Raw genomic sequence first — 25,157 nt, 5'->3', positions numbered from 1 at the left:
CACACACACCTCACACACACACACCTCACACACACACGCCCATCACACACACCTCACACACACATACCCATCACACACCCACCCATCACACACACCTCACACACACACCCACCCATCACACACACCTCACACACACACCCACCCATCACACACACCTCACACACACACACACCCATCACACACACCTCACACACACACCACACCCATCACACACACCTCACACACACCTCACACACACACACCCATCACACACACCTCACACACACCTCACACACACCTCACACACACCTCACACACACACACCCATCACACACACCCATCACACACACACACACACCCATCACACACCTCACACACACCTCACACACACCTCACACACACCTCACACACACCTCACACACACCTCACACACACACACCCATCACACACACACACACCCACCCATCACACACACCTCACACACACACACACCCATCACACACACCTCACACACACACACACACACACACCCCTGCTTCAAGGTAACCACCACAACCAAATCACTATTTACAATCTCTCTCACACACACACACTTTTGTTCACGGCAGTTTATGGCAGACCGATTTGCCAATCTGTCCAACACCTGCAAAATGACGTGTGCGCACACACTCTCTCTCACACGCAAACACACTCACGCGCGCGCGCGCACATACACACACACACACACAGTTACGGGCTCCCAAGGAATAAGCCGAGACAGAAACAAACATGTTCAAGGCAGCTTCCAGATTCCTCTAAGGGACTTGTACTGATGTCACATATGCATCAACTGGAAAAAAAAACTGCGTAAAGGAGAACATCAGAGAGAGAGAGAGAGAGAGAGAGAGAGAGAGAATATAGTTATATTAGGATAGAGGGATGAAGATCAAGGCCCTGAAATCTCTCTCTATTTTTTTCCTATATTCTCTCTCTCTCTCCCTCTCCTTCTCTCCCTCTCTCTCTGACGTAGTGTAGCAGCTCCTGTTGCTCAAAAGGTCCCCATCTGCTCGAGGTGTGCTAACAGCTGCTCTGTGACACTGCTGTCAGAAGCATTGGCTATAGGAGACCAGACAAGAGAAGACCAAAAGCTGAAGCGGTCAGGAGAGAACGGATGCAGATGATGTCTACTTCACACTTCTGAGCAAAGACAGCACAGAAAAAATGAAATAAAAAATGGAAGACAGAGTTTTCAGAAAAACAGAAAAAAAAGAAAAAGATAATGCTCCCCTTGAACCTCACTGTACTAATACATTTGTCTCAGAGAGTGATGAAAGCATAGATGACTGGTTTTCAGTAAAGCACTGATTTTCAGAAAATCCCCGATTTTCAGTAAAGCCCTAGTTTTCAGTAGAAGTCTACAGCTTTGTTTGTGTAGAGGTGTGCAGCACACAGCTGTGATCCTGTCACAAGTAACAAGCACAGTGGACATATCTTATCCAAATCTAAATCTAATTTGACATCCAGATTCCTGTAAAGCTGCTTTGCGCCAGAGTCTATTGTTAAAAGTACTATATATGAATCAGACTGCATTGCTAGGTACAACATTCACATAAGTGTATTCCTCTGTCCAATCAGACGCCATCGATTGTCTGCAGTCTCACAGCTTCACTTCCTGCAAGCCCTCATTCAGCTGTATTTACTGTTCACACACGACACAGCTTCATATTTCACTTCCAGTTTTTTTTACTATGGAGGTTTTTAGTGAATTATCATTGTCCTTCTCATCTTTTATTCCCATCAGTTATCAGCTTACATGAAACACTGCTGCTTTTGTTATGGTGTGGATTTTGTCTCACAATTTTATGAACCCAGTCTACAAGTCTTAGATTAGTGAAACTAATCAGAAGCATCAGACCAACCATTAACAGTCCTTCCTTCCTATATTCAGCCATTCATTCGTTCCTTCATTCATTCATTCCTTCCTTCATTCATTTTTTCATTCATTCCTTCCTTCATTCATTCCTTCCCTCCTTCATTCATTCATTCCTTCCTTCATTCATTCATTCTTTCATTCCTTCCTTCATTCATTCATTCATTCATTAATTCCTTCCTTCCTTCCTTCCTTCCTTCCTTCCTTCCTATAGCAACAGTCAATGCAGCAATGAGCATTTTTACTGGAGCTGACTTGACTTAATTCTAACACGTATCATGGGTTTCACATGGACTGAACTGATGAACATGAATAGTTTTGTGCATGTAACATGACTTCATCACATTTTCTGAGCTGAGAATCAAACCCTGGTTGTTTAGCGATGGACACATTAGCGCTGCACATTAACTTGCTAAATCAGATTCTGTTGAGAAACATAATATTTTTACATAATCTATAGGTAATATATTTTCTATGTATCTAACTGAACACATTCCTTTCCCCCCAAGTATGAGAGGAAACCTGCTTGGAAACAGAGAGAAAGTCTCACATAGACAGTAACACTTTTTATTGCTGATCTAAGTAAAGACAGGTTTGCTTTTATGAAATACTAGGAAAGGATTAAATGAAACCCTTCACGCTAAACCCCTCCTATTTTGCACAGAAGCTTTTACAGTTGCTGGCCGTCACTGAAACAAGCTTCCCTAACATCTTGTCCTAACAGCATGTGGCGTGAGCAAGCAACAATAACTACAACAGCAGGTGCTGACATGTTTAAAATGTGAGCATATGGGAAGCAGCACTGCTGAGGCACTCGCCATGTAACATAGGCTTTGTTTTAGAAATACCAGGAAACGTGTTGAAATTCCATGGACACCGGCCATACACGACATGCAGATTAGGACTTCAAACCGCCAGAGCAGACGTTTTGGAATGAAAGACACGCTGTGCCTGGATATTGTGTGTGTGTGTGTACATGTAATCTAATTCAATTTTAAGACACAATAAAACTTGCCTTGAGGACACCCTGCTATAATGCATTTTTATATGCGTCAAGCTCCTCCTTACAGAACCACCCTGTAATCATCCTCGCTCCGCCCTCTGTGGGTTCTCACTAAATATAGTCTACAATGTCACAACCGGCAACCAAGGGAATAAACCTGGCCATGATCTCTGGGTAGTGGAGCGATGTTACTCTTTCTCCTGTCAATCCCAGCCAAGCTAGCCAATGGTGTGTGTCTCTGAGCTCATGTGTGTGGATGAGGGTAGAAGAACACTTTCATCAGAATGTGATGAGAGAGAGAGAGTGGTCATGTCAGCGACAGATTGCTGTGATGATCGCAAGAGTTGTGTATCTATTTTGTGCATAAGAGCATCCACACACACTGCGGGTGTTAACGTTAGCACTAATGGTGCTGTAGAAGGCATCACAACATACCTGAGTCAAATGACTAGACCATTACATGACTAAACTGGAGACAGTGCGTGTTAATGGTGCATGCTAGATGGAATCCTGGAGATGACATTACAGATAGATGCGATTTTTTGGTTTTAGATAAATAAATAAATAAATAAATAACTTCATGCTTCAATGCCTATGCTGAATAAACAACTTACACCACAACTACTTTTACTGGACAGAAGTCCTGGCTACAAATCGTTTGTATTTACGCTCTTGTTCTAGTACATTATCATATCCTGTATGGCAGATATTCCTCATAATCTAGCTATTTCATTAATAAAAAACAATGCAAGTCTGATTTGTGTGTGTAGTTTGCATGTTCTCCCCATGCTTTGAGGATTTCCTGCCCCAGTCCAAAGACATGCGTTGTAGGGCTGATTAGCATCTCTAAATTGTGTTTATTAATTTAGTAATTAATTAATAATTAATTGAGAGTGTGTGAGTGCTCTGTGTAGAGTGTGACCAGTCTTGTGTTTTCATCTTCCCTTCCTAAGCATGATTGTGGATGCCGAGTGCCTAACGTTCCAATCTAAACATCCTGTAGTTTTCTGTGCTTCCTGTAGATTTGGGAGCTCGAATCTAGCAAGGTCTAGGTCACACCTCCCGAGTTACAAGTGCGACACAAATGATAAGAAGCTGCTAGTGGACTCCAACCAAAACATGAAGCGGCTTTAATCATTTCTGCCAGGACTTTGTAATAACACCATTTCACAGCTTCAGTCAGCGGTTGTAAAAAAGCTGTACCAAAGACAACACAGCAGACTGCACTGGCAAAGTGTATAAATAAATGAACCTGTGCTGTAGTGTTAGCAGCGTAATTAAATACTGGAGAAAAAGTTAAAGAGAAGTAAGTGGAGGAGAGAGTGACTAAATAGCTGTTTAAGCTGTGTTTGTGAAATAAGGGAATAATTTAATAAAAATGGAGAACTTTAAAGGCCTCTACCATCTTCCCAGCTGTCCACCAGCTGACTAGTTGACCAAGAGACACCTGCACTGTTGTGTGTCATCTTGTGCGTTACTGTCTGATGTCTCAGCATTTAGTTGGCATGTACACACACACACACACACACACACACACACACACACCAGTAGCTACACTGGAGTCAGTGTGATGCAAACTCTGGAGTGTTTACTGGGCTTTTTTTTTTTTCCATTTGGGCAAGTCTGAGCAATTGCAATTGGAAACGTACCAAGAACTGTTGTGAGAAAATAACTGTAGGCTAAAAAACAGTAGATGTGTCAACGTAATAAGAATTTATGATACTTAAATCATACACAGCATGTCCTAAACGTCTCCAGGCATAGAGGTAATGAATACTTTTTAGCAAAATGTAAGTTTATTTACAAAAAAATCTGCTACACAACTGCCATTTCTTTTCTCTCTCGTTTCTCTCGCTTGTGATGAACTTGTGTGAACAAATCTGGTCTCGTGCATGGAACTGCACTTGTAATGTCTTCCTTTAAATGATTTTTGTGCTGTATCTTTTCCTGCTACATCATGACCTTCTTTTTTCAAAGGCACTCTTTAAAACAAAATATCCTGTCTGCCTGCCTTTCTGCCTGTCTGTCTATCTGCCTGCCTGAATGTCTGTCTGTCTACCTGCCTGCATGTCTGTCTATCTATCTACCTGCCTGCATGTCTGTCTGTCTATCTACCTGCATGTCTGTCTATCTGCCTGCCTGCCTGCATGTCTGTCTGTCTATCTACCTGCATGTCTGTCTATCTGCCTGCCTGCCTGCATGTCTGTCTGTCTATCTACCTGCCTGCATGTCTGTCTGTCTGCCTGCATGTCTATCTGTCTGTCTGCATATCAGTCACACAAGTAACATTTTGGAAGACATTTCTGGGAGCTACAGTGTTCATTTCCCCTCTGTACAGAGACTGTGGGAAACCGTGTATAAAGAGCAGGCTTTGTGTTCTCTGTGCTTGGTTGAGTTTTGTGATTTCTACGAGCAAAGGTTTGTTTACCTTTTTTCTGTCACCGGTGAATGAATGAAAGAACTCTGTAAGCAAACTAATAAAAGCCCTAATAGAAGCTCGCTGGCTTACAGCGCTACAGAAATAATAGTAACAGTTGGCAAAGCAAACACTTAATAATCTAGCATGACTAAATCGATTATGATTACAAACTGCAGACAGGTGACAAAAGGAAAGAGCAACATCAGGTGTGCTAATAATAGAGCTTGGGCTATCAGGAGTCTGCTTCACTGCACCAGTAACAGACTCGACAAGGCTGTGGAACTGTACCGAGGGAACGAACAGCTTTCTTTCAATATTTACTCACAATATATTCACAATACAGTGCAGTCCAAATACATTAACAGTAGGTGTATATGAATTTAAATCGTTGGTGCATAAGTTACCCCCAAAACACTGCATAATACTAATAGACGGGTCTGTGTATGTGTGTGAGACACTGACACAATGCTGCAAATATGTGGATGCATCATGGGAATGTGCATGACACAAAAAAACATCAGCTTTCTGTTAATTAAACGTCTAACACGTTATGTTTCAATCCATCATTTTTCCACAGGTAAGAGCCTTCGCTTAGTCACATTTTCAGGAGGATTCATAAATGTCTTTGTTTATTCTGACAACAGGATGAACCTGATAAGACATCAACTCCTGTTCATAGCTGGTGTTGGTATATTTAGTTAAAATGCACTGTGCTTTGTTCTTTTCAGTCGGATTTTGTTGAACACATTCTGAAAATCAAACACGCTTATATCATAAAGCCAGAACGATGAATCAAACTGAATCGTTGAGTCATTACAGCCCGACTCCATAATGTAAAGCTGCATGATGTAGATGTGAGCAGAATCCACTGCACTACAGGAGGAAGTCTCCACAGTGGTAACTGCATAAGGCTGGAAATTGAGCAAAATGTCAGGTTTGCTACAATCTGATCTACTTCTCTTTGTTTTATTGAGATATTGCTCAATTTGATCATTTAATTTCACTTGTTCCCTCTTAGATTCCTCCTCTCACGTTTACAGGAAAAATGCTGCTGGCTCTGCCTGGAATACCTGTAAGAAGGAACTCTACATGTTTTCCTGCAGTCATGAACTATATAAATAATTGATTTAGTAGAAATTCGTTAAACAGAATCAGGCCCATAAATATTTGGACATTGAAACATTTATTATCTTAGCTGTCTAGGTGACATAAATAATGAATATGAGTGAAATTATACAGCTTTAAATTGAGGGTGTTTACATCTTAATAAGGTGAATAGTGTAGGAATTAACGCAGCTTTTACATGTGCTCCTCCCTTTTAAGGGACCAAAATACATGATTGCTAATCCGTAGCAGTCAATGACTAGCTGAAATCTGGATGCCATCACCAGATGCTTGTTCCTTCCCTGGTGTGATGCTCTGCCAGGTATCCTCAGGTCCTGTTGGTTCTTTGGGTGTTTCTGCTTCGGCGTGTGAAATGCATGATCTTTAGATTTGAGAAGGAAGACTGACTCGGCCATTGCAGAAGATTCCACCTCTTTGATTGATGTGTGCTTTGGGTCATTGTGTATGCTTCACAATACATCCTGCTGCTTTTGACAGCAGTCACATCATCAGTAAATACAGGAGAGCCGGTTCCAGTAGCGGTCATACACACCCATGCCATAAGATGAGGTAGTGTGTGCAAGATCATGAGCAGGTCTTTTCCTTTTCTATAGATCTTCTCATCAGTCTTGCACAAGTGGACAGTTGTCTCATCTGTCCATAGGATGCTGTTCCAAAACTGTTCCGTTTTGTTATTTTTGGCATACTCTAATTTGGTCTGTTTGGTTTTTGTTTATCTTGTGCTGAACCCACTGTATTTATTCTGGTGAGGGCTTCTCTCGATTATTGACTCTGACACAGGTACACCTACCTCCTGGAGGAGTTCTTCATCTGGCCGAGTGTTGTTAATGTGTTTTTCTTCACTGACAAAATAATTTTTTCTGACATCGACTACAGGTGTTTTCTGTTGAGCCCATGAGCTCACAAGTGCTTTCTTTCTTTTTTCTTTTTTAAGAATGTACCAAATAGCTGATTAGTTATTGCTGTGTTGTTTTCAGCCTAATGATGGCTCACATCACTGGCAGTGGCCGCCCTTTGGACTTCATATTGAGAGTTGAATGTAACTTGTAAGGGATATAATGAAGGAATAATAACATACGCACATGGGTCACTTACTTTTTGTTCCAATGGCGTTCTTCTGATTCGGATGTTAATATCATTAAATTAAAGCTCTGCACTTTCAACTCATATTCAGAACTCTTTTTTCTCTTCATGCTGGTTAGCTGCAGATATACTACACAAGCAGCATAATGCCCTGTTACATAAACACTGCACCAAACCCAGTCCGTTAAACCTGATGTGGAACTCTGAAGCTAAGCTTTCGCTCGAATTGAGAAAATAAAAGGTAAACCGGTGCAGTCAGTGTTAAATACACACTTAATATCCTCTACAGCAGCGAACAACCTGAGCACTGTACTTTTGCTCTCTGCTGTCACAGACACGTGCATACGTTTATGCGGGAAATTCCGGCAAGATGTGTCGGAGCGTTAAAGACAGAGCTCTCCCAGCCACCCACCTCCTCCTCATCATCCTCTTCTCTCTCTCTCGCTCTCCCTTTCTCTCTCTCCTCCCTCCTATTCCCATCAGGACCGAGCAAAGGCATGCAGGTCTATTTATAGCCAAGCTCTGCTTTTTTTATCCGTCAGTGACTATTTGTGGCTCTAGAGAACTACAGAGGGCTTCCTGGCTGCTGACGTCAGCAGGGCTGTGCTGCAGAGGCGTAGATTCAGAGAGATGGAAGAAAAAAGAAGATAGAATATAAAAAATAGAGAGCCAGAGAGTTTGGGGGGAAACAGCGGAGAAGACAGAGGTGAGGTGTGGTACAGCGGGATTAGGAGAAGGATTCACAGAGAGGAAAGTTAGGTGAGGGAGGAGAAAAAAAAAGAAAAAAAAAAAAAAAAGAAAGACGCATGCGGTTTGTAGTCTGATGTCGCATTCTCGTGGTGCCTCAGAAGAACAGTGCAGCCCGTTTTCTGTGCCAGTGATGCGCTTGTGGTCTGTGAGTGACGCGAGCTGTGTGTGTGTGTGTGTGTGTGATTCCCTCACAGCACTAATCGTGGGCTACGTGGGCGAGCTCGGCAGAAAGGAGCTCCTCCAGAGGGAAGCTGGATTAGTGGAGACACGCCAGCCACATGCCAGCACTTGGTAAACACAGGCAACCCATGGAGCGCATACTCATGCACGACTCAAAACACACACACACACACAATAAACCCTTTCCACAAACACAAGCAAACGGACAACAAGCCAAAATAAAGGCCCCCGCGTGCCATCAAATATTTGCGTTCACACACAAGTGGCGTGAAGGTTATCACACACACTCAAACATCACAAATGATTCGGTTAATTATATATATATATTCATCTGACGTCATCTGTATTCATATAGCACATTTTAGACTTTCTCTGTATTTTTTTCCCTTCACTACCACTGCACGTCGTATTTGTGTATGGTCGTGTTCTTCACCGATAAATTCGAATTTAAAGATCCGAGCATGATCCCATATGATAAGAGCATCAGGGAGATTTGATATGGCCTGTGAGTATCAGTACTGTGTATTCGGAGGCTAAGAACCCTGCACAGGATGCTTTGAATGGGGACACTCCCATAGCAGCCATCTGTAACTCGGCCATTCCAAACTGAAGTGACGGCTCTTCGGATTTCTGGTGGACGCTTTACTCCTGAGATTCCTTGTTTTTAAGCTGTATATGAAAACCTGTGGGTTTTTTAATGTGAGCGTTAAATAGTTGCAGGTCATGTAAAAGCGATTAACTCTGCCTTATACACAGAATCATGTGAAATTCTAAGTAAAATGTAAAGTAAGTGCAGAAGCAAATATATCACTGCCTCAGATAACTCATAGCTCATGAATTCAGTACATCACACTAAATAAAACTGGTGCATTATGGGAAAGTGTTGGGATGATCATGGGGTGGAAAACACAGTGTAGGATGGAGGGAGTAGAGCTCAATCATGATCGCTTCAGAATACACAGCAGACATGATGAAGACTGGCAGCAGTGCTGCACTGTGTGTCTATATAACTGAGAGGGATGTACTGCTACCAACATCCTTATTTTATCCGCAGTGATGATTTCCTATCGCTAGTGCGTTTCTTTACTATGAAGTCACCAGTTCCTACGACTGGTTGCCATGGTAATAACGCTTATTAATGGGTGGTGCAAAGCGTTCTGAATAAGTTTTCTTGGCTCTAAAATTTTATATTTCTAAAGGGAGCACTTTGCTTAAGAATTTTCACTCCCAGTTGCTCCATATTCGCATGAACTTTGTTGTGCCGCTGGACATGCCATACTTATGATGCTGGACGTTGCAAGATCTCTGGTTACACTGTTACACTGGGGGGGGGGGGTTTGTTGATTTGTTTGTTAAATGACATGCATGTGTTCAGACTCATTATCCTCAAGTCACACAAACATCATTTGGCCAATCTGGACTGTAATGTGGTCTGTCAAAAGTTTTACATGGTATCTTAAAGTTAAATAGGTTCATGCACAAACTGAAATTCTTTCTGAAAGCCATTCCTTCTGAAACATTATAGCGTGGGTTGTGATATCCCCATCGAGCACAAAAAAATGCACACGCTGAGCTGGAGCTATCTTTCCAACAACAGATTCAACATGAAACAGAAACAGAGATGCTTTTAAACTGAAATGTTGGCCATCACATGGGGGAACTCTGTTCGGCGTCACTTTAAACCCCAGTCAGGGTCTTCATGTGAGATTTGTTTAGATATAAACGCTTGCTGTTAGCTGTCAGTGTTAGAGTACAAACAGCTAGACCCAGCAGAAAATGCTGCCTTTCAAATCAAATACATGGGACATGTGGAGTATCAATAGATTCCAGTCTCTTCGTTCTATCACGGTATATGATAACAAATAACCTGCAGGTTACCAGCTTACAGTATTTACCAACATGGACATATAAGGACATGAACATCTGAGGCAGCTCATACACCTCCAACCCAACTCTCCCTTTTATCTCTCTCTCTGTCTCTCTCTCTTTCCCTCTTTCACCCCTCTCACTTCCTCTCCCTTTTATCTCTCTCTTTCCTTCTTTCTCCCTCTCTCTGCCTCTCTCTCTCTCTCATCAGATCAGCAAGGAGAATAAAGACGCAGCAGGCTCCAGGCAAGCAGGAAGCCAAACTATAAACACATCTCTCACACTGCTGGTTTTAATACACAAACACACACTTTGTTCCAGTGAGCAAACAAACACTTACCTGCACCAAAAATATAATAAGGAAGTAAAAATTGGCGATTCTTCTGAACTGCTCAAACAGGTTCTTTGGCAGGAAGTTCCATATTGTGTACTGCAGAGACAAAACAAATCACACAATCAATATGATGGCAGAAAAACAAATAACACAAAGCCACGCGCCTTCAGAGCTAAATGGAAACTTTGCTAATCTGAGAATGTGTTGTGGGTGTTTATTGATTTTTGAGAAATCTTGTGCCTTCGGTATTTTAGTGCAGCACAGGATTTTGGTTGAGGACGGACTCTGTGGAAGTTTCTGCAGGTGTTTCACTCATTTGTATAATCAACTCTTCCTCTTTATCTGACTGTTTGGGGTAGGGCCATGAAAGTAGAGGAAAAGCTGAACTGTGGACTAAATAGGTAAACAATGAATTGCTCTCACAGCCTATAACACACACACACACACACACACACACACACAGAGCGAATACTGCGTCTGGCACACGATGAAAGAAATGCTTACAATACCCAAGCTCTATGTATAGAGTCAGGTTCCGTAGGTGGGGTAAAAGAAAAGCAGTGCAGATCAGAGAGCGCAAAAATGTCAACCATAAAAGCACAGGAACAGGAAGGCTTCATCTCGGGAAGCTCAAGCATGGACAGAACATTAAAACGAGGACTGAGAATGAAAACGCCATATAGGGAAGGCAGGCCTTGTTGAGTGAGGAGGAAAAGAGTGAGGGATGGTGCAGAGGAAAGATGCTGAGAGAAAGGAGAAGGATGATGAACGCCAGACACATAGCGCAGGGTAAACACCGCAGCACGAGTAATTAAAGTATGTTTACGCCCGTCGCACCGGAGCAGGATTGGTCATGCGAATCCACAGCAGGATCCCGGTGGCTAACTCTATAAATTCCTATTTCTCATTTTTTTCTATCTGGCATATCTCACACACACACACACACACACACTCGTCTCATCAGATTCATGGATTCAGGAAAGCGGTTGAATCATCTGCTCCTCTCAGCCATTAACTGCAAGTACTCCTGACACACAGATAACTGGGAGAAGACGGGGAGGAAGAAACAAAGATTTATTCGCGCCCTGGCATTTCGTGGGGAGTGAGCGTGAGAGCAGTGATAGAGAGATGCGAGAGAATGCGAAGTGGGTGTGGAGCACTTCTGGAGCCGCCTCTTCACCTCAAACAAACAGGTGGTCAAGCGGCAGGAAGCCGAGTGACCAACCCCCCACCTACCCCTCTCTGTATATCTCTCTGTCCCATGTGTAACCTTACAGTTGTCATGGCAGTAAACAACACTAGATGACTGCGAGCTTGCCAGAAAACAGACAGAGCTTGTAAAAATGCACAACACTTATTATTTTAAAGCCTAAATCCAAACCTTACTTAAATCACACAACACCATAGCATTCATTTTTATTTAAATACAGCTGCACAAATAAACAAAAAAATGAAGAAAATCACATACCTTGGAAGACACTATCCTGTTGTCGCAGAATTTAGGAGGGATGAAGGCCTCGGTGGCCGGACATGTGCGATGTCCTACGTAAATGGTCCTGCTGTCCACTCTATTCTCATCACCACCAAACTAGAGAGAGCGAGAGAGAGAGAGAGAGATAAAGAGATAAATAAAGGGAGCAATTAAAATACGCTCAGTTTAACAATGCCATGGTGGCCTGTTGACACAGAGCATTTATACTTGTCAGGTCTGCTCCGTATCAAAGCTCAGGCGCTCGACCAAATGCAAGACAGATTTAGAAATGTTGCGCATTAAACACCATGTAAGGGCTGATTACGGAGCCCTGAATCCAACTTCTACGAGTCAGGCTTTGTCATAACATGTCTAATGTCACTTGAACAGCAAAACATTTTGTGCTTACTTAATTATATCAGATGTGTCATCATGTCTACACTTTACCATGTGCTGCTGGTGACTTCTTACAGAGATCTGTACAGATTAGAAGGTGAAGGATGAGGACAGGGAATGGGTTTGTTCAAAATTGTTTTTTTTTTGTTTTAAGATATAAATAAAAATGAAATCAAATAATGAACTGTGCAAAGATCTCAGGCCCATGCAAAGACATCCAGTAAATATCTTCAAAAATAATAAAATAGACTGGTTCTATGTATAAAAAATACAGTTACCAGTAATAAACTAAACTAAAGTTAGTATTTGGTGTAACAGCCTTTTGCTTTGTAATAAAATAGTTTCATGTATACAGCGCCTCTCAGTGACAAAGTGAGCAGAGATTATTTGTTCACTGACATGTCAGTGAGAGCTGATGACTTCCTTCCAACAGCAAACATTGGTGAATAGATGCAGGCGTGTCCAGCAACGCAACAAAGTGGAGGAAAGTTAAACATGCAAATACGGAGCAAGATTTTTGCAACGACTAAAAGACTTTGGGATATATTAGGCAGCAAGTGAACATTTTGTCCTCAAAGTTGATGTGTTAGAAGCAGGAAAAATGGGCAAGTGTAAGAATTTTAACGAGTTTTACAAGAGGCAAACTGTGATGGCTAGACGACTGGATCAGAGCATCTCCAAAACTGCAGCTCTTGTGGGGTGTTCCCGGGCTGCAGTGGACAGTATCTATCAAAAGTGGTGCGAGGAAGGAACAGTGGTGAACCAGTGACAGGGTCATAGGCGGCCAAGGCTCACTGATTCATTCGGGGAGGGAAGGCTGGCCCGTGTGATCAGATCCAACAGATGAGCTACTGTTGCTCATTCTGCTGAAGAAGTTAATGCTGGTTCTGATAGAAAGGTGTCAGAATACACACTGCATGCTGGATCTGTTTTGGCAGCAAAAGGGGGACCAACACAATATTAAGACAGGTGGTCATAATGTTAAGCCTGGTCAGTCACTGCTGAAATTTAATCTCAAAAGCTCTCACTCCAGAAAGTTTCACTTTGTCAGCAAAAAATAATTGTTTGGAAAGCTAGTTACTCCACTGATTAAGATGACAACCAGTAGTAGGACCGGTGACTGGTGACCTGCCGAGATCTCCGACTTGCACTAGCCTTCATGACGGCTTTGTGTCTGAAGAGTCTGTCTGTCACATAACATGTTGCTTTCTTTACATCCCAATATTGAAATTTGTTTAGTTGGTAAAGTAAGGTTTGGAAATATAAAACATTTTACTAACTCAGTAATGCAGAAGTCATCAAATAAAAACAAAATTTGTACACAATTTGTACATCTGCACAGGGTTGTTTAGATAAAGTCTGAACTGTGAGGCTAAACCCATATGTTCTCCTGGATCTCAGACTCCTGCAGCTTGTTTGCATTGCAACACCAGTGCCAATATTTATCAGTCACTCAACAAAATTCCGTACAGCCCTGTGTAACACATTCTTTCATTTCTATGTGATAAAAATTGTAAAATTTTTGCTTGGCCCATCTTACCAGAGCTCGTCCTGATGAAAGCCGTTGACTCATGACATGAAATATGGCACAGACTAAAAATAACGGTTTTAAAGTCAAGGAAGTGTTATGATGTTGACATTTTAGTGGTTTGGCTTCGTCCCTTAATAATTACCCATGGGTCAGTCTGGTGTGGGTTATACATCAGCTTTGTTCACCACTTAGTCATCAGAATCCAGCAGAACATTTACTGACTCTCTTCAAATCAAATTCTGAGCAGATTTTGTAAGGTTTATTGAACAGGTGATAATTAGGGCTGGGGATATGACTGAAATATCACATTTTGGTTGATACAAGGCTTTTAATTTAACAGGTCTGATTACTGAACTCTCCATTCAATAGATTGCATAATAAAGCTGGCTAAAAAACAAAATAAAATAAATCTTATAGTATAAAAGGTGTAAAATATTTACAACGTAAAGCCATGTGTGATTCTAATTGGCTTTTATGATTATTACTGGTCGTGTGATATGATCAGTGGTAGGTTTCTCGCCTACCATGTGGAAGGCCCAGGTTCGATTCTGAGCCAGTGCCCAAACCCCAGCCAGATGCAGTGCCGGTCCCAAGCGCAGATAAAAATGTGAGGGTTGTGTCAGGAAGGGCATCCGGCGTAAAACCTGTGCCAAGTTGTTGTGCGGACCAGTTGGTCCACTGTGGCGACCCCTCACAGATGTAGGGAGCAGCCGAAAGAACAACAACTGGTTGCGTGATATGAGATGATCCCAATAAGACTTACATAACACACTGTGAGATAATGTGTGTACTTCATGTCAGATTAAATGATGATGTTCTGCTATAATGGCTACACAGCACACGGTTATAAGCTCTTCATCTGGAAAATGTTAAATTACAGGATGTCCCAAAAGTCAGCATCCAGAGAGGGAACAAACTCCTTATGTCCTATTTAGTCAGAAAACATCCCCCAAATCATGCCAGTTTTAACATGTTTAAAGTCCAAAGTTTCATTTATTCAGGTCAGAAGGGACACATTATGTCCGGCTTTAAAAATCCGGGAAAGTCCAAAGAATTCAAAAAAAAAAAAAAAAGTTGGTGAAAGGTGGAGAAGGAAGTGTCATGGTCAAGGGTCAAGTGTCTGAACCTCCTTCAGCATAATGCGCTTCCTCCTTTGTGAATGTTTCCAAATCAGCTAACAATTTTCATGCACCCTATCACACTGCAGAGTCCAGAGTCCTAATCTAAATCTGATTGAAAATCTCTGGAAAATCCTAGGCAGCAAAGTTATAGGTCAGAAACCCACTACAGTTACTGCACTGTGGGAGAGACTGGAAGAAGAGTGGACCAAGATCACACCAGAGCAGTGTGAGAAACTACTGATGTGCTGAAGTCATTTAAAGTCTCTATACTTTCTACTCATTTCTGATAGATGTAACCCTCAGAAATAAAAGCTGTCATCTTCTCTCCTGCTACAGTGGTCACTGTTGTCTAATTTTGATCACACTGTGTGAAGTGTTGTTGAAGTGCCTTGGTTATTTTGTGAAACATGCCAGTAGAACAGTGGTATAACCCACAGCTAATGTTCCTCAAATTTTAAGTGATAAAGATTAATATTTTTTATTTTAAAAAAATGTGCTATAAACTGTTCTCTAATTTTGATCTCCAGATAGATAGATAGATAGATAGATAGATAGATAGATAGATAGATAGACTTTAAGAATGCCTTTGACATAAGAAGAGTGCATTGATATCCATCTCGTATCATGAAGCTGTTGTGAGGTTGTGATAGACTTTAACAAGAATTATGACACACACACACACACACGACACTGCTGCCAAACTGAGAGCCAAAGTAGGGTGTGTGTGTTTACAAAGAAATGACAATCATGTAGAGTAGAGATAAATAAAATTCTTTTGATTACTCCTCTAAACAGAGACTTTCGGTACACTCGGTAGTTTAACAATGTCATAATAGTAACTCGTCCTTTATTTCCATCCATGCTGTGTCCCTTTTTGTCCTGTCGTGATACAAGTGTGGCGAGACGTCACTCAGATGCTGCAATTCAAGAAACTGCTCTTCTTCTGAAGCCCTATATGTTTGATTTGGCCACTACAGTGTTTGTGTATTCATATGCTGTCCTCTTATTGGTCGGTTTTAGGGGAGTCTCATGGCAGCAGATACACCGAGATCTTATGCAAAATTCTCAGACACTGCCACGACTTTGTCATCGACTGTCTTCAGTTTCAGCTGCGCTGAGCCTGCTGCAGGTGAGAATGTCACATTATGCCTTTTTAAGGTCACTGAGCTGTGTGAAGCCCTCACACTCCTCTGCTAAAGTAACTTCTCTTCAGCTAGAATTGAGAGATGCGACATGAGCTTCAACAACCACACCTCTTCTGCACATGCGGCTTTCAAACAAGTGTTAACACAAAGTGTTACACACAATGGCACACAGACTCTCTGCTGCTTTAAAACACATAAGACTCTTGGTCAGACAGATAATGTTTAATGAGCCGTGTTGAATTTTATTCCCTTGTAAACTGCATTAGTTTCTATTATTGTAGTGTTACAAAATGGAAAGAAAAGCACACATTCCAATGATGATTATTTTTGTGGTATCACTGAAACACTATCATGTTGAATTAAGCTGGAATTTTGTTTGCATTTCATCGCTACACCTTCCAAAAACAAAAAAAGAATGACGTAAAGAAACTAATTCGAAACTGTATTCGGTCACCTGACTCGTTCTGATATAAATAAAAGGATTGCTTGTGTTTCCAGCCTTTGAAGGAACTACTTTTACAAAGCTTACATATGGTAAAGTCCTGCACAGTGGTGCATATCCTTGTTTTTGTTTTCTTTGGAGCATGTCCACACTACACATAACTGCCATCAGCTTGTTTATACTAGCAATAAATGCAAACATTAGAAACTGAAGCAGAATGTTGTGAAAGTGTTTGGGTTGGATTTTAAGGCTGTAACTCGAACTCCTCTCTTACCTGCTGGGATTTTTCCCCTCTCTTTTGTTTGAGCTCATTATCAGCAATCTGCTTGCTCTCAGTCTCACTGGACACATGAACTGAGTTTAAACTCATTTATGTTGTAATTTGTGTAATTTACCGAATTATCTATCTGTATCAAACTAATACAACATCAGAGTTTTCTGCGGTCAGCTCCTTCTCATTTCTGCACATCATTCCGTCAACTTTTCATACCAGTAAACTACAGTCTAACAGGGAATTCAACTCATTCACTCACACACTCCACTTTAAACTGGGAGAGGAAACTGGATTAGCTGGAGAAAACCTCTGAAGCACAGGGAGAATGTGTAAACTACACACACACAGAGTGGATACGAGAATTGAACCCTGGACCCCTGGGGTGTGAGGCAAACATGCTAACCATTAAGCCATGGGAAAAAATCATTTATAAACAGACTTTAATGGCCAACATGAACCATACCAGCTTTAGTGGAAAAAACAATTATGTCAATTATGTGGCAGAGAAATGCTGTGATGTTTCATCTCAGGATCCGAGAAAGCAACTCCTGCACCTGGCTGGATTGTGGCTTGGTACTAAAGAGGAAGAAGAAAAAGAGGAAAAGAAAACAATAGACCGACAGACCGACCGACCGACCAATAGAGACCAACAGACCGGCAGACAAACAGACAGACAGATAGATACTATGGTCTCAATTTATAAAAGGACAATAAATAAAGGAACTTTAAATACTCTGAATAAACATTTCTGTACTGAATCACTGAGCAACTCTGTGACAGTCTTCTAAAAGTTCACACACTTTTACTCTGAATTCCTTTATCACTGTGTCAACAGCAGCTGTAGGATCAACCAGTGTGTAGAATCTACTCGATCAAGACACACAGTACTTTTCTCTGCAGCGCCTGCAGACTAACATGAACGCTGTCAGTAGTGTGTGTTAGCAGGCTTTCAGCAGAGCTCTTCTCTCAGCCTGGCCCGATCGGCCCATTTTTCAGCCTGCTTGGTAAAAGTGCAAGTGGCAGTGCTGTAACTGGCAGCGTGAATTATTTAGCGATCAGGAGGGTCTAACACACAGTATTGGCACCTTCTGGTGTGGGACCGGCGGTAATGCTGTCCCTCATCTGTCTGGACACGCTGAACTCAATAGCGGTATTGACAGAGGCGTGTGAAGAGGCACTGAATATATTTCCTCCTGACTGGCGTCCTCACACAAGCTGAGATCTTCTGCAAAAGACATTAGTATGCATGATCTGGTGAAACTAGCTCGCATTCTCCACCATGGAGACATTTGCTTATTCACCCATGTTTATCAACTCCTGGCGGATGGAAGCTACGGCGCGAGTCGTTTCCATAATCAAACACACACGCACTTCATCTAAAGCTCCTATTTTCTCCTGTCCCATGAGAGCTGCTCCAGCTTCAGTCTGTTCAGTAAACTGTCGACGCCAGGGAGGTTCTGGCTCTCCTGTCGGGATGAGCCTGGGATTATGTAAGTCTCGGAGGAGGGTGACTGTGCTTGCGAGTTCTCGTAACACGTCGGGTGTGTGTTCTCCGGCCGGATGAAGCACACCGCAGCAGGAAATGGAAGCATGTGCCAGAGCTTAAGGGCAGAGTCCAGCTCCACTTCCAAATCCTGCAGCATGGAGAACAGAGGGCAGCAACATGACCCAGCTTCACCAGCATTAACGCCAATCAGAAATGCTCGTGTGAAGAGGACAGAATGGACTGGAGGGCGATATTTCAACAGTCATCCCTGTGTACACCATACAAATCTTACCAAAGCTTAGATTATCCCCCAAAACCCAGCACTGACGTGATACCCTCTTAGTAACCAATCCGACTGCAGTTCTGTGTGAATAAAGCAGCGTTGTGTCTATCAACATCAGTCACACAGTATTACAGGCGTCCATCTTATATTTGTAATGGTCATTTTTAAGGTCACTCACTATTTAGTTAAGCAAAAGTTGTTCTTTTTTTTATGTTAAACAGTACTCAAAGTCATTTCAGCAGTTCTAGCTCTTATGAAACACTTGTTTAAGTCCATTTCCTAGACAGATCCTCGATAATAATGGAATTGCTGACCCAATCCAGCACAGAGGTAATGAGTGTAAACCTGAGCCAAGGCTTTCACAACTGAAACCCTGAAAGTGAAAGTAAAGGCAAGAGGATGAGTGGAGCCGTACTCATTTAGATTCAGAGCAGATATGTGTAACACAGCTACAGTGCATCTAATCACGGTTTGATAAACACACCGTACTAAACCAAAAGGCTGAATTCCAGTTCACAGTTTTCCCATGCAGCCCACAAAGCCCTGTTTGTGTAGCTACTCCACCTTGCTAATGTTCAACACACAACAAAAACAATAAACAGCAAAAAAAGTAACAGAAAGAGAGACAGCAGCAACAACAACGAAAACAACAATAACAACAGCAAACATAGCAACAACAAACAGCAACAATGACAACAAAAACAACAACAAAAAGAGCGACATAAACAACAAACAGCAGCAGCAACAAAACCAACACCACCACCAAGGATCAAATTAGCTGTAAGATCAGTAAAGCAGAACAATTAGAGATACGAGCCGTAAGACAATGTTCAGACTTGGCATTAACAGTATTACAGCATCCGACCTTGTGGCATCTTGGTAAATATCACAACTTTATCCAAACTTCCAAAGGCCCACCCCTTAACTTAATTAGCAAGAACTAAGTAGAGATGTGTGCTAGAAAGTGTAAGTGTGTGTAAATGTGAATATGTTTACATGGCATTGATCCTTACAGGGCCACATAGAAGCCTGCTGTCTAAATATGGATTTATTCTGACTCCTGAATGAGAAAGCATGATGAACGTAACCGCTTGCTCTGAGTCGGGTCTATCCTTTCCATCATGTCTCCATCAAAGAGCGAACTTCTAGGGGCAGAAGGGAAATACAACAGAGCTCAAGTTTTCAGCTCTGCAAAGCTGTCCTCAGGGCCCACTGATCCGATAAAGTTCAAATGTGTCCAAGGCCAAACGTGTTGCAGTTTAGTTTCAAAATGAGTACAAACACTGTCGCAAGCGCTGAGGTAGAAGCCAACAAATCCATGAACTCTCACTTACTTCTTAACAGCCACTATCTCTACAGACCCCTCATCTCCCATGTCATTCTTCAGGAGTCATTAACCACAACACTGTCTCAAGGTTACAGCTCCACTAGGTTTACACACACACTTTACTCAGAAAGGCTACTAAACCTGGCAGGTTATAGATTGAGACCATTAAGAGAATAGAAACTGCTATAAACATTGTATGCCCTGTAATAAAAGTAAAAAAAAAAAGACTGTCGAGTTTGTTTCACAAACAAGAAAAGGTTTTTTTTTTTCCCCCCAGATCACCAGCGACTGCACAGCATTACTCAAATCAACAGAACAGGATGCGAGTGGCTCGGTCAAGTCGACTCGCCTCGTGTAGAACACACACAGGTGTGTTTGGTTTGGCTTATGCACCAAACCAAAGCAGTTGAATGTTGGACACTTCATTTACTCAACACTCACAGCTTTGCTTATGTAGTGGAAGATGCTGGTGCTGGATGGGAAAAGATGGCAGACACTCCAGTGTATGAGATTTAGCATTTTATAACTTTATCCAACTCTGCCAAAGCTAGTGGCATCCCTTGACGTCTGTTTACATGGACTGGAAAACGCTTATATTTTCAGCTAGCAAAAAAAAAAAAAAAGTTAGAGGATAAGACCCTTCTAAAAGTACATCCACTGTACAGTAGAGTACACAGTGCATAGTGTGTGTAGTGTATAGTATGTCAAGTGTATAGTGTGTAGTATGTCATTTGGACACAGGGGAAGTCAGATCTTAGTAAACTCTTCAGTCCTCCAGCAACTGGCTGAATTGTGGCTTATACTAATGTGTGAGATCATAATATATTCATACACTAGATGGTGAAATAAAATACACAGTGTATAGTAGTCATATGGGAAGCAGCTTATAAATACTGCTAGTACAAAGCTACATACTCTTACGTCGTCCAGGCCAGACTACGTTCATGCATCTCTTTATACAGGTTAGTACGATAATACATCAATCAAGGCACACGATCCTGGTAAGCAATCTAACAAACACTGATGACGTCAGCTAAATGCAAATTACACACAACAATGTCATTCAATGTCAGACGTGTGTGTTCTCTAATTTGTTAAATGTTCACTCGGATATTTGAGGTTCTTTTCCTTTAAAGCCCTGAAACAATTTCGCACTTGAAGCTTTCTCTGCAGTCAATCACGAGAGGCATGCCACGATAAGCATGTGCAAAACACACTCCCACCAGGGTTTGACTTGAGACAAATGTTATGCAAAACCAGCCGTCTGCAAGGATGTTCTGAAAACCCTCCGGTGCAGCTGTATTTCAGCAAGGAAGAATCTTTCCTTTTGACATAAAGCTGCTCTTCTGACTGAGCTATAGCTGGCATGTGGTCGCTGGCGCACAGCAGAGCCTCGACGTTTGGCACTGTACTTGGCATGGGATGGAGGACTGCCCGTCACTAGAGTTCTGCTGGACGGGAATGCGGTTAGCATCTACGGGAGAGCAGGATCAATTATGCAAACACAGCGTACTCGATTGGGACAAGATCCAATTGCTGGGCATTAGGGAAAACACAAGCATTAGTGGATTGAGTTAACAGCAGCATTACAATATTAGATTAGACCCTAAAGAATTTATGTCCACCTAATAAAAAAGGAGAAATAGGATTTAGGTTGCAAAGCGTTGCGTTCAATGCCAAAAGTGTGAAAGCCACACCAGCTCGCCATGCTGTGCATCGTCCATGGGTGGCTAAGATTGTTTGACTGAAATTGTATTTTAAATCTTGTCTTGTTAAGTGGTTTAGCAGTACTGAACACACCATGGTAGTAGCATTAACCACACACTGATTAGTGCTGATGAGATTAAGGTGTCGTCACCACCAGTCAAATGAGCCCTCAGCATAGTTAAAGAGAAAGGAGGGGCAGGACTCGACAAGTCATTCGATTGTCTTTAGGCATCGCAGCGCTCACATGCTCTGTGTGCTAGTAATCTCACAGCAGAGGAGCACATCCTAAAAAGCCCAGAAATTACGACACTGCTTGTGCAGAGAGGATTGACTTGATGATGTGCGCTTTTACTAAACTGACTTCCACTTCATTTATTTTAAAGGCAAGAAAGAGAGTGCTCGATAATATAAAACTGTTTTAAAAGCTTTAGTGTTCAGTGGTTTTACTGAGGGTAGTCATGATGCGCTTGCACAAGTTACCCTGACAAAGCAAAAAAAAAAAAAAAATCTTATTATACACTATATTGCCAAAGGTTTTGGGACATCTGTCTTTACATGCACATGAATGTAATATGGAGCTGGCCCACCCTTTGCAGCTATAACAGCTTCAACTCTTTTGGAAAGGCTTTCCGCAAGGTTTAGGAGTGTGTTTATGGGAATTTTTTTGACCATTCCTCTAGAAGCTCATTCGTGAGGTCTCTGTGCAGGCCAGTCAAGTTCCTTAACACCAAACTCACTCATCCATGTCTTTATGGACCTTGCTTTGTGCACTGGTGTACAGTCATGTTGGAACAAGAAGGGGTCATCCACAAACTGTTCCCACAAAGTTGGGAGCATGAAATTGCTGAAGAATTAAGAGTTCCTTTCACTGGAACTAAGGGGCCAAGCCCAGAAAAACAAACACCTGAATTCAATGATTTGGAGGGGTGTCCCAAAACTTTTGGTGATATAGTGTATATCATATATATATATTTTGTTAGACCTCAGGTGGTTTCCAGATCACATGCACATGTTAAAAAAACACCACACTGTATGTTCTCTAAGAGAAAGTAAAAAAGACTGTAGTGTTTATCTGCACAAGAGATAATTAAGAGACACTAAAGGTGCATCCCAAATCCCATCCTTATGCACTATAAAGAGTGATGGTCGTGTGTTCACACTACAGATTCCAACAAGAAGTAGTGCATTTCTTCTTCAGTATGCAGATGATTCACTTATTTAACTGGGAAAAAAACAGCTACATAGTGCTGACGCTAGATAAGGGGAAAAAAGAGCTTGAGCAAGAAAATGTTTTAAATGAGTTTGCGTTGTGTGATGAATTTTTCAACACACAGTTAAAAAATGTATTGTATTCTGATAAACCCAGCAGCGTCGCAGCTTTATATCATTTCGAATAGGAAAAGGCTTCCTGTTTCAAAAAATACCGTTAGAATAGAATAGAATAGAATAGAATAAGCCTTTATTTGTCACATATACATTACAGCACAGTGAAATTCTTTCTTCGGATATCCCAGCCTTGGAGGTTGGGGTCAGAGCACAGGGTCAGCCATGATACAGCGCCCCAGGAGCAGAGAGGGTTAAGGGCCTTGCATAAGGGCCCAACAGTGGCAACTTGGCAGTGCTGGGGCTTGAAGCCCTGATCTTCCGGTCAACAACCCAGAGCCTTAACCAGTGTTGAGATACTACCTTTCTAAAATTTATCTACTAGATGGTATAGTGCATAGCATAAGTGTTGGGATGCAGCTTTTGAGCTATCCAGCTTGCCTCTAACACACTGCCACTTCTGCTGTGGAAACTTTCTCTTCTTACTGAAGTGGTAAGGGGTGCATGTGCTAAACATGTGACAGTAAAGAGCACTCTCATTACTCATCTTGTGGTGGAGCCATCGATCAGAAAGTGAGTGATAGCATGCGCACAGAGCGATGTGATAAGGAAGAGATAGTGAAGTTTATATTATTATTTTAAACGACTCTGTGAACATGGCTTATGCTTAGACTCTGTCAATCTCCTGACAGCAATAAATACCGGGTGGCAGCTGAAATCCTGCATAACCACAAGCGCTGAATTACTAAGCAAAGCTTTCTTTAGCCTATAATTGACAAATGGATAATTAATCAGGCTTGGCGCACTGCTTTCATTTCCTCTTTCGATCCCATCATTCAGTTCTTTATGCAGGAGATTAATGCAAAATACAGAGAGCTGGGGTTTGATGAGCGCAGGCCGTTTCAGCCGAGAGATGCAGCTGAGGCGGACATCAGGAAGCGACGTAGGATCAATAACGGTAATAAAACGATATTCTAGTGACATCATACAGAACTAATGAACCATTTCCAATGAGAGTCTTGTTCCATTACTTACAGAGCTGGCTAAAAAAAATAAAAATAAACAAGTCAGAAGGTTATCGAGACGAAAAAATTTAAAAAAAAAATCTACTGCAGGTAGGTAAAAGGTGATGAAGATGTAATTAATATACTGATAACACATCAGCTGTTCTACTGCTTAACTGCTATTAACAAACTAGACTGAATTCATTAGAAGGAGCAGGTGCAGCCATTTCCATTTTATGGACTCTCTCTCATTTCCAACCTCAGTTTTTAATTTGCATGCCAAATAAGCAGACATGCACAACGAGCTCAACTCTCACGAAGCCACCTCTACATTTTTGCATCACAGCCACAGACATGCAAAGAAAAAAAATAATAAAAATACAACTTCATCACACATGCCAGTCAGCGGATCAATACCCAATAATATTTTCAGTCTAATCCAGCTACATATTTTATGGCTTGTAAGCGTTTATGATGACTGTTTGCAAAAAGTAAGATCAACATCTAATGTATGCTGAAATAAAATGGTGTCACTTCCACTTCAGAGGCTGTTGCTGGTTTTACTGCATTTCATAAACGCTTAAACACAACACAAACCATTAATCTGAAATCAGGAACTTGATTGTTGTTCTTTCGGCTGCTCCCGGTTTGGGGTCGCCACAGTGGATCATTTGGTCTGCATGTTTCGATTTGCCACAGGTTTTACGCCGGATGTCCTTCCTTACGCAATTTAATCCGGGCTTGGGACCGTCACAGAGTTAACTCTTCAGTAGCTGGGTTAGCTCTCAAACCCGGGCCGCTGCAATGAAAGCACGGGATGCTGGACCACTAGGAGGCTGAAATTATGAGCTTGATTAAATAACTCAAAAATCATCCACTGTTCCAATGAATGAGTCCCTTTTTAAATTTAAAAGCTGAATTTCTATTCCAAATATTAACTAGCTATAAGATTCTATTAGAACAGCAGACAAACACTGCATCATTTCATTTTTTTTGCAC

General features: G+C 41.7%; 1 protein-coding gene and 1 long non-coding RNA gene across 9 annotated transcripts in view; one reads left to right on the top strand and one right to left on the bottom strand.

Moving 5' to 3' along the window:
• atp11c (ATPase phospholipid transporting 11C) overlaps window positions 1-25,157 on the bottom strand; it is a 66,965-nt gene that overhangs the window by 28,181 nt on the left and 13,627 nt on the right. For all 7 annotated transcript variants that reach the window (XM_058397609.1, XM_058397610.1, XM_058397607.1 and 4 more), the window contains exons 2-3: window positions 12,117-12,236; window positions 10,655-10,744 (exon numbers count right to left, since the gene is read on the bottom strand). In XM_058397609.1, the coding sequence (XP_058253592.1) occupies window positions 10,655-10,744; window positions 12,117-12,236 (210 nt within the window). The remainder of the gene's footprint in view (window positions 1-10,654; window positions 10,745-12,116; window positions 12,237-25,157) is intronic.
• Window positions 15,560-25,157, top strand: part of LOC131358090 (uncharacterized) — a 54,845-nt gene continuing 45,247 nt past the window's right edge. For both annotated transcript variants that reach the window (XR_009205344.1, XR_009205345.1), the window contains exon 1: window positions 15,560-16,296. This is a non-coding gene — a long non-coding RNA (uncharacterized LOC131358090). The remainder of the gene's footprint in view (window positions 16,297-25,157) is intronic.

This window comes from Hemibagrus wyckioides, linkage group LG08 (genome assembly GCF_019097595.1).
Source record: "Hemibagrus wyckioides isolate EC202008001 linkage group LG08, SWU_Hwy_1.0, whole genome shotgun sequence".
NCBI lineage: Eukaryota > Metazoa > Chordata > Actinopteri > Siluriformes > Bagridae > Hemibagrus > Hemibagrus wyckioides.
This window is presented reverse-complemented; position numbering and strand designations above follow the sequence as displayed.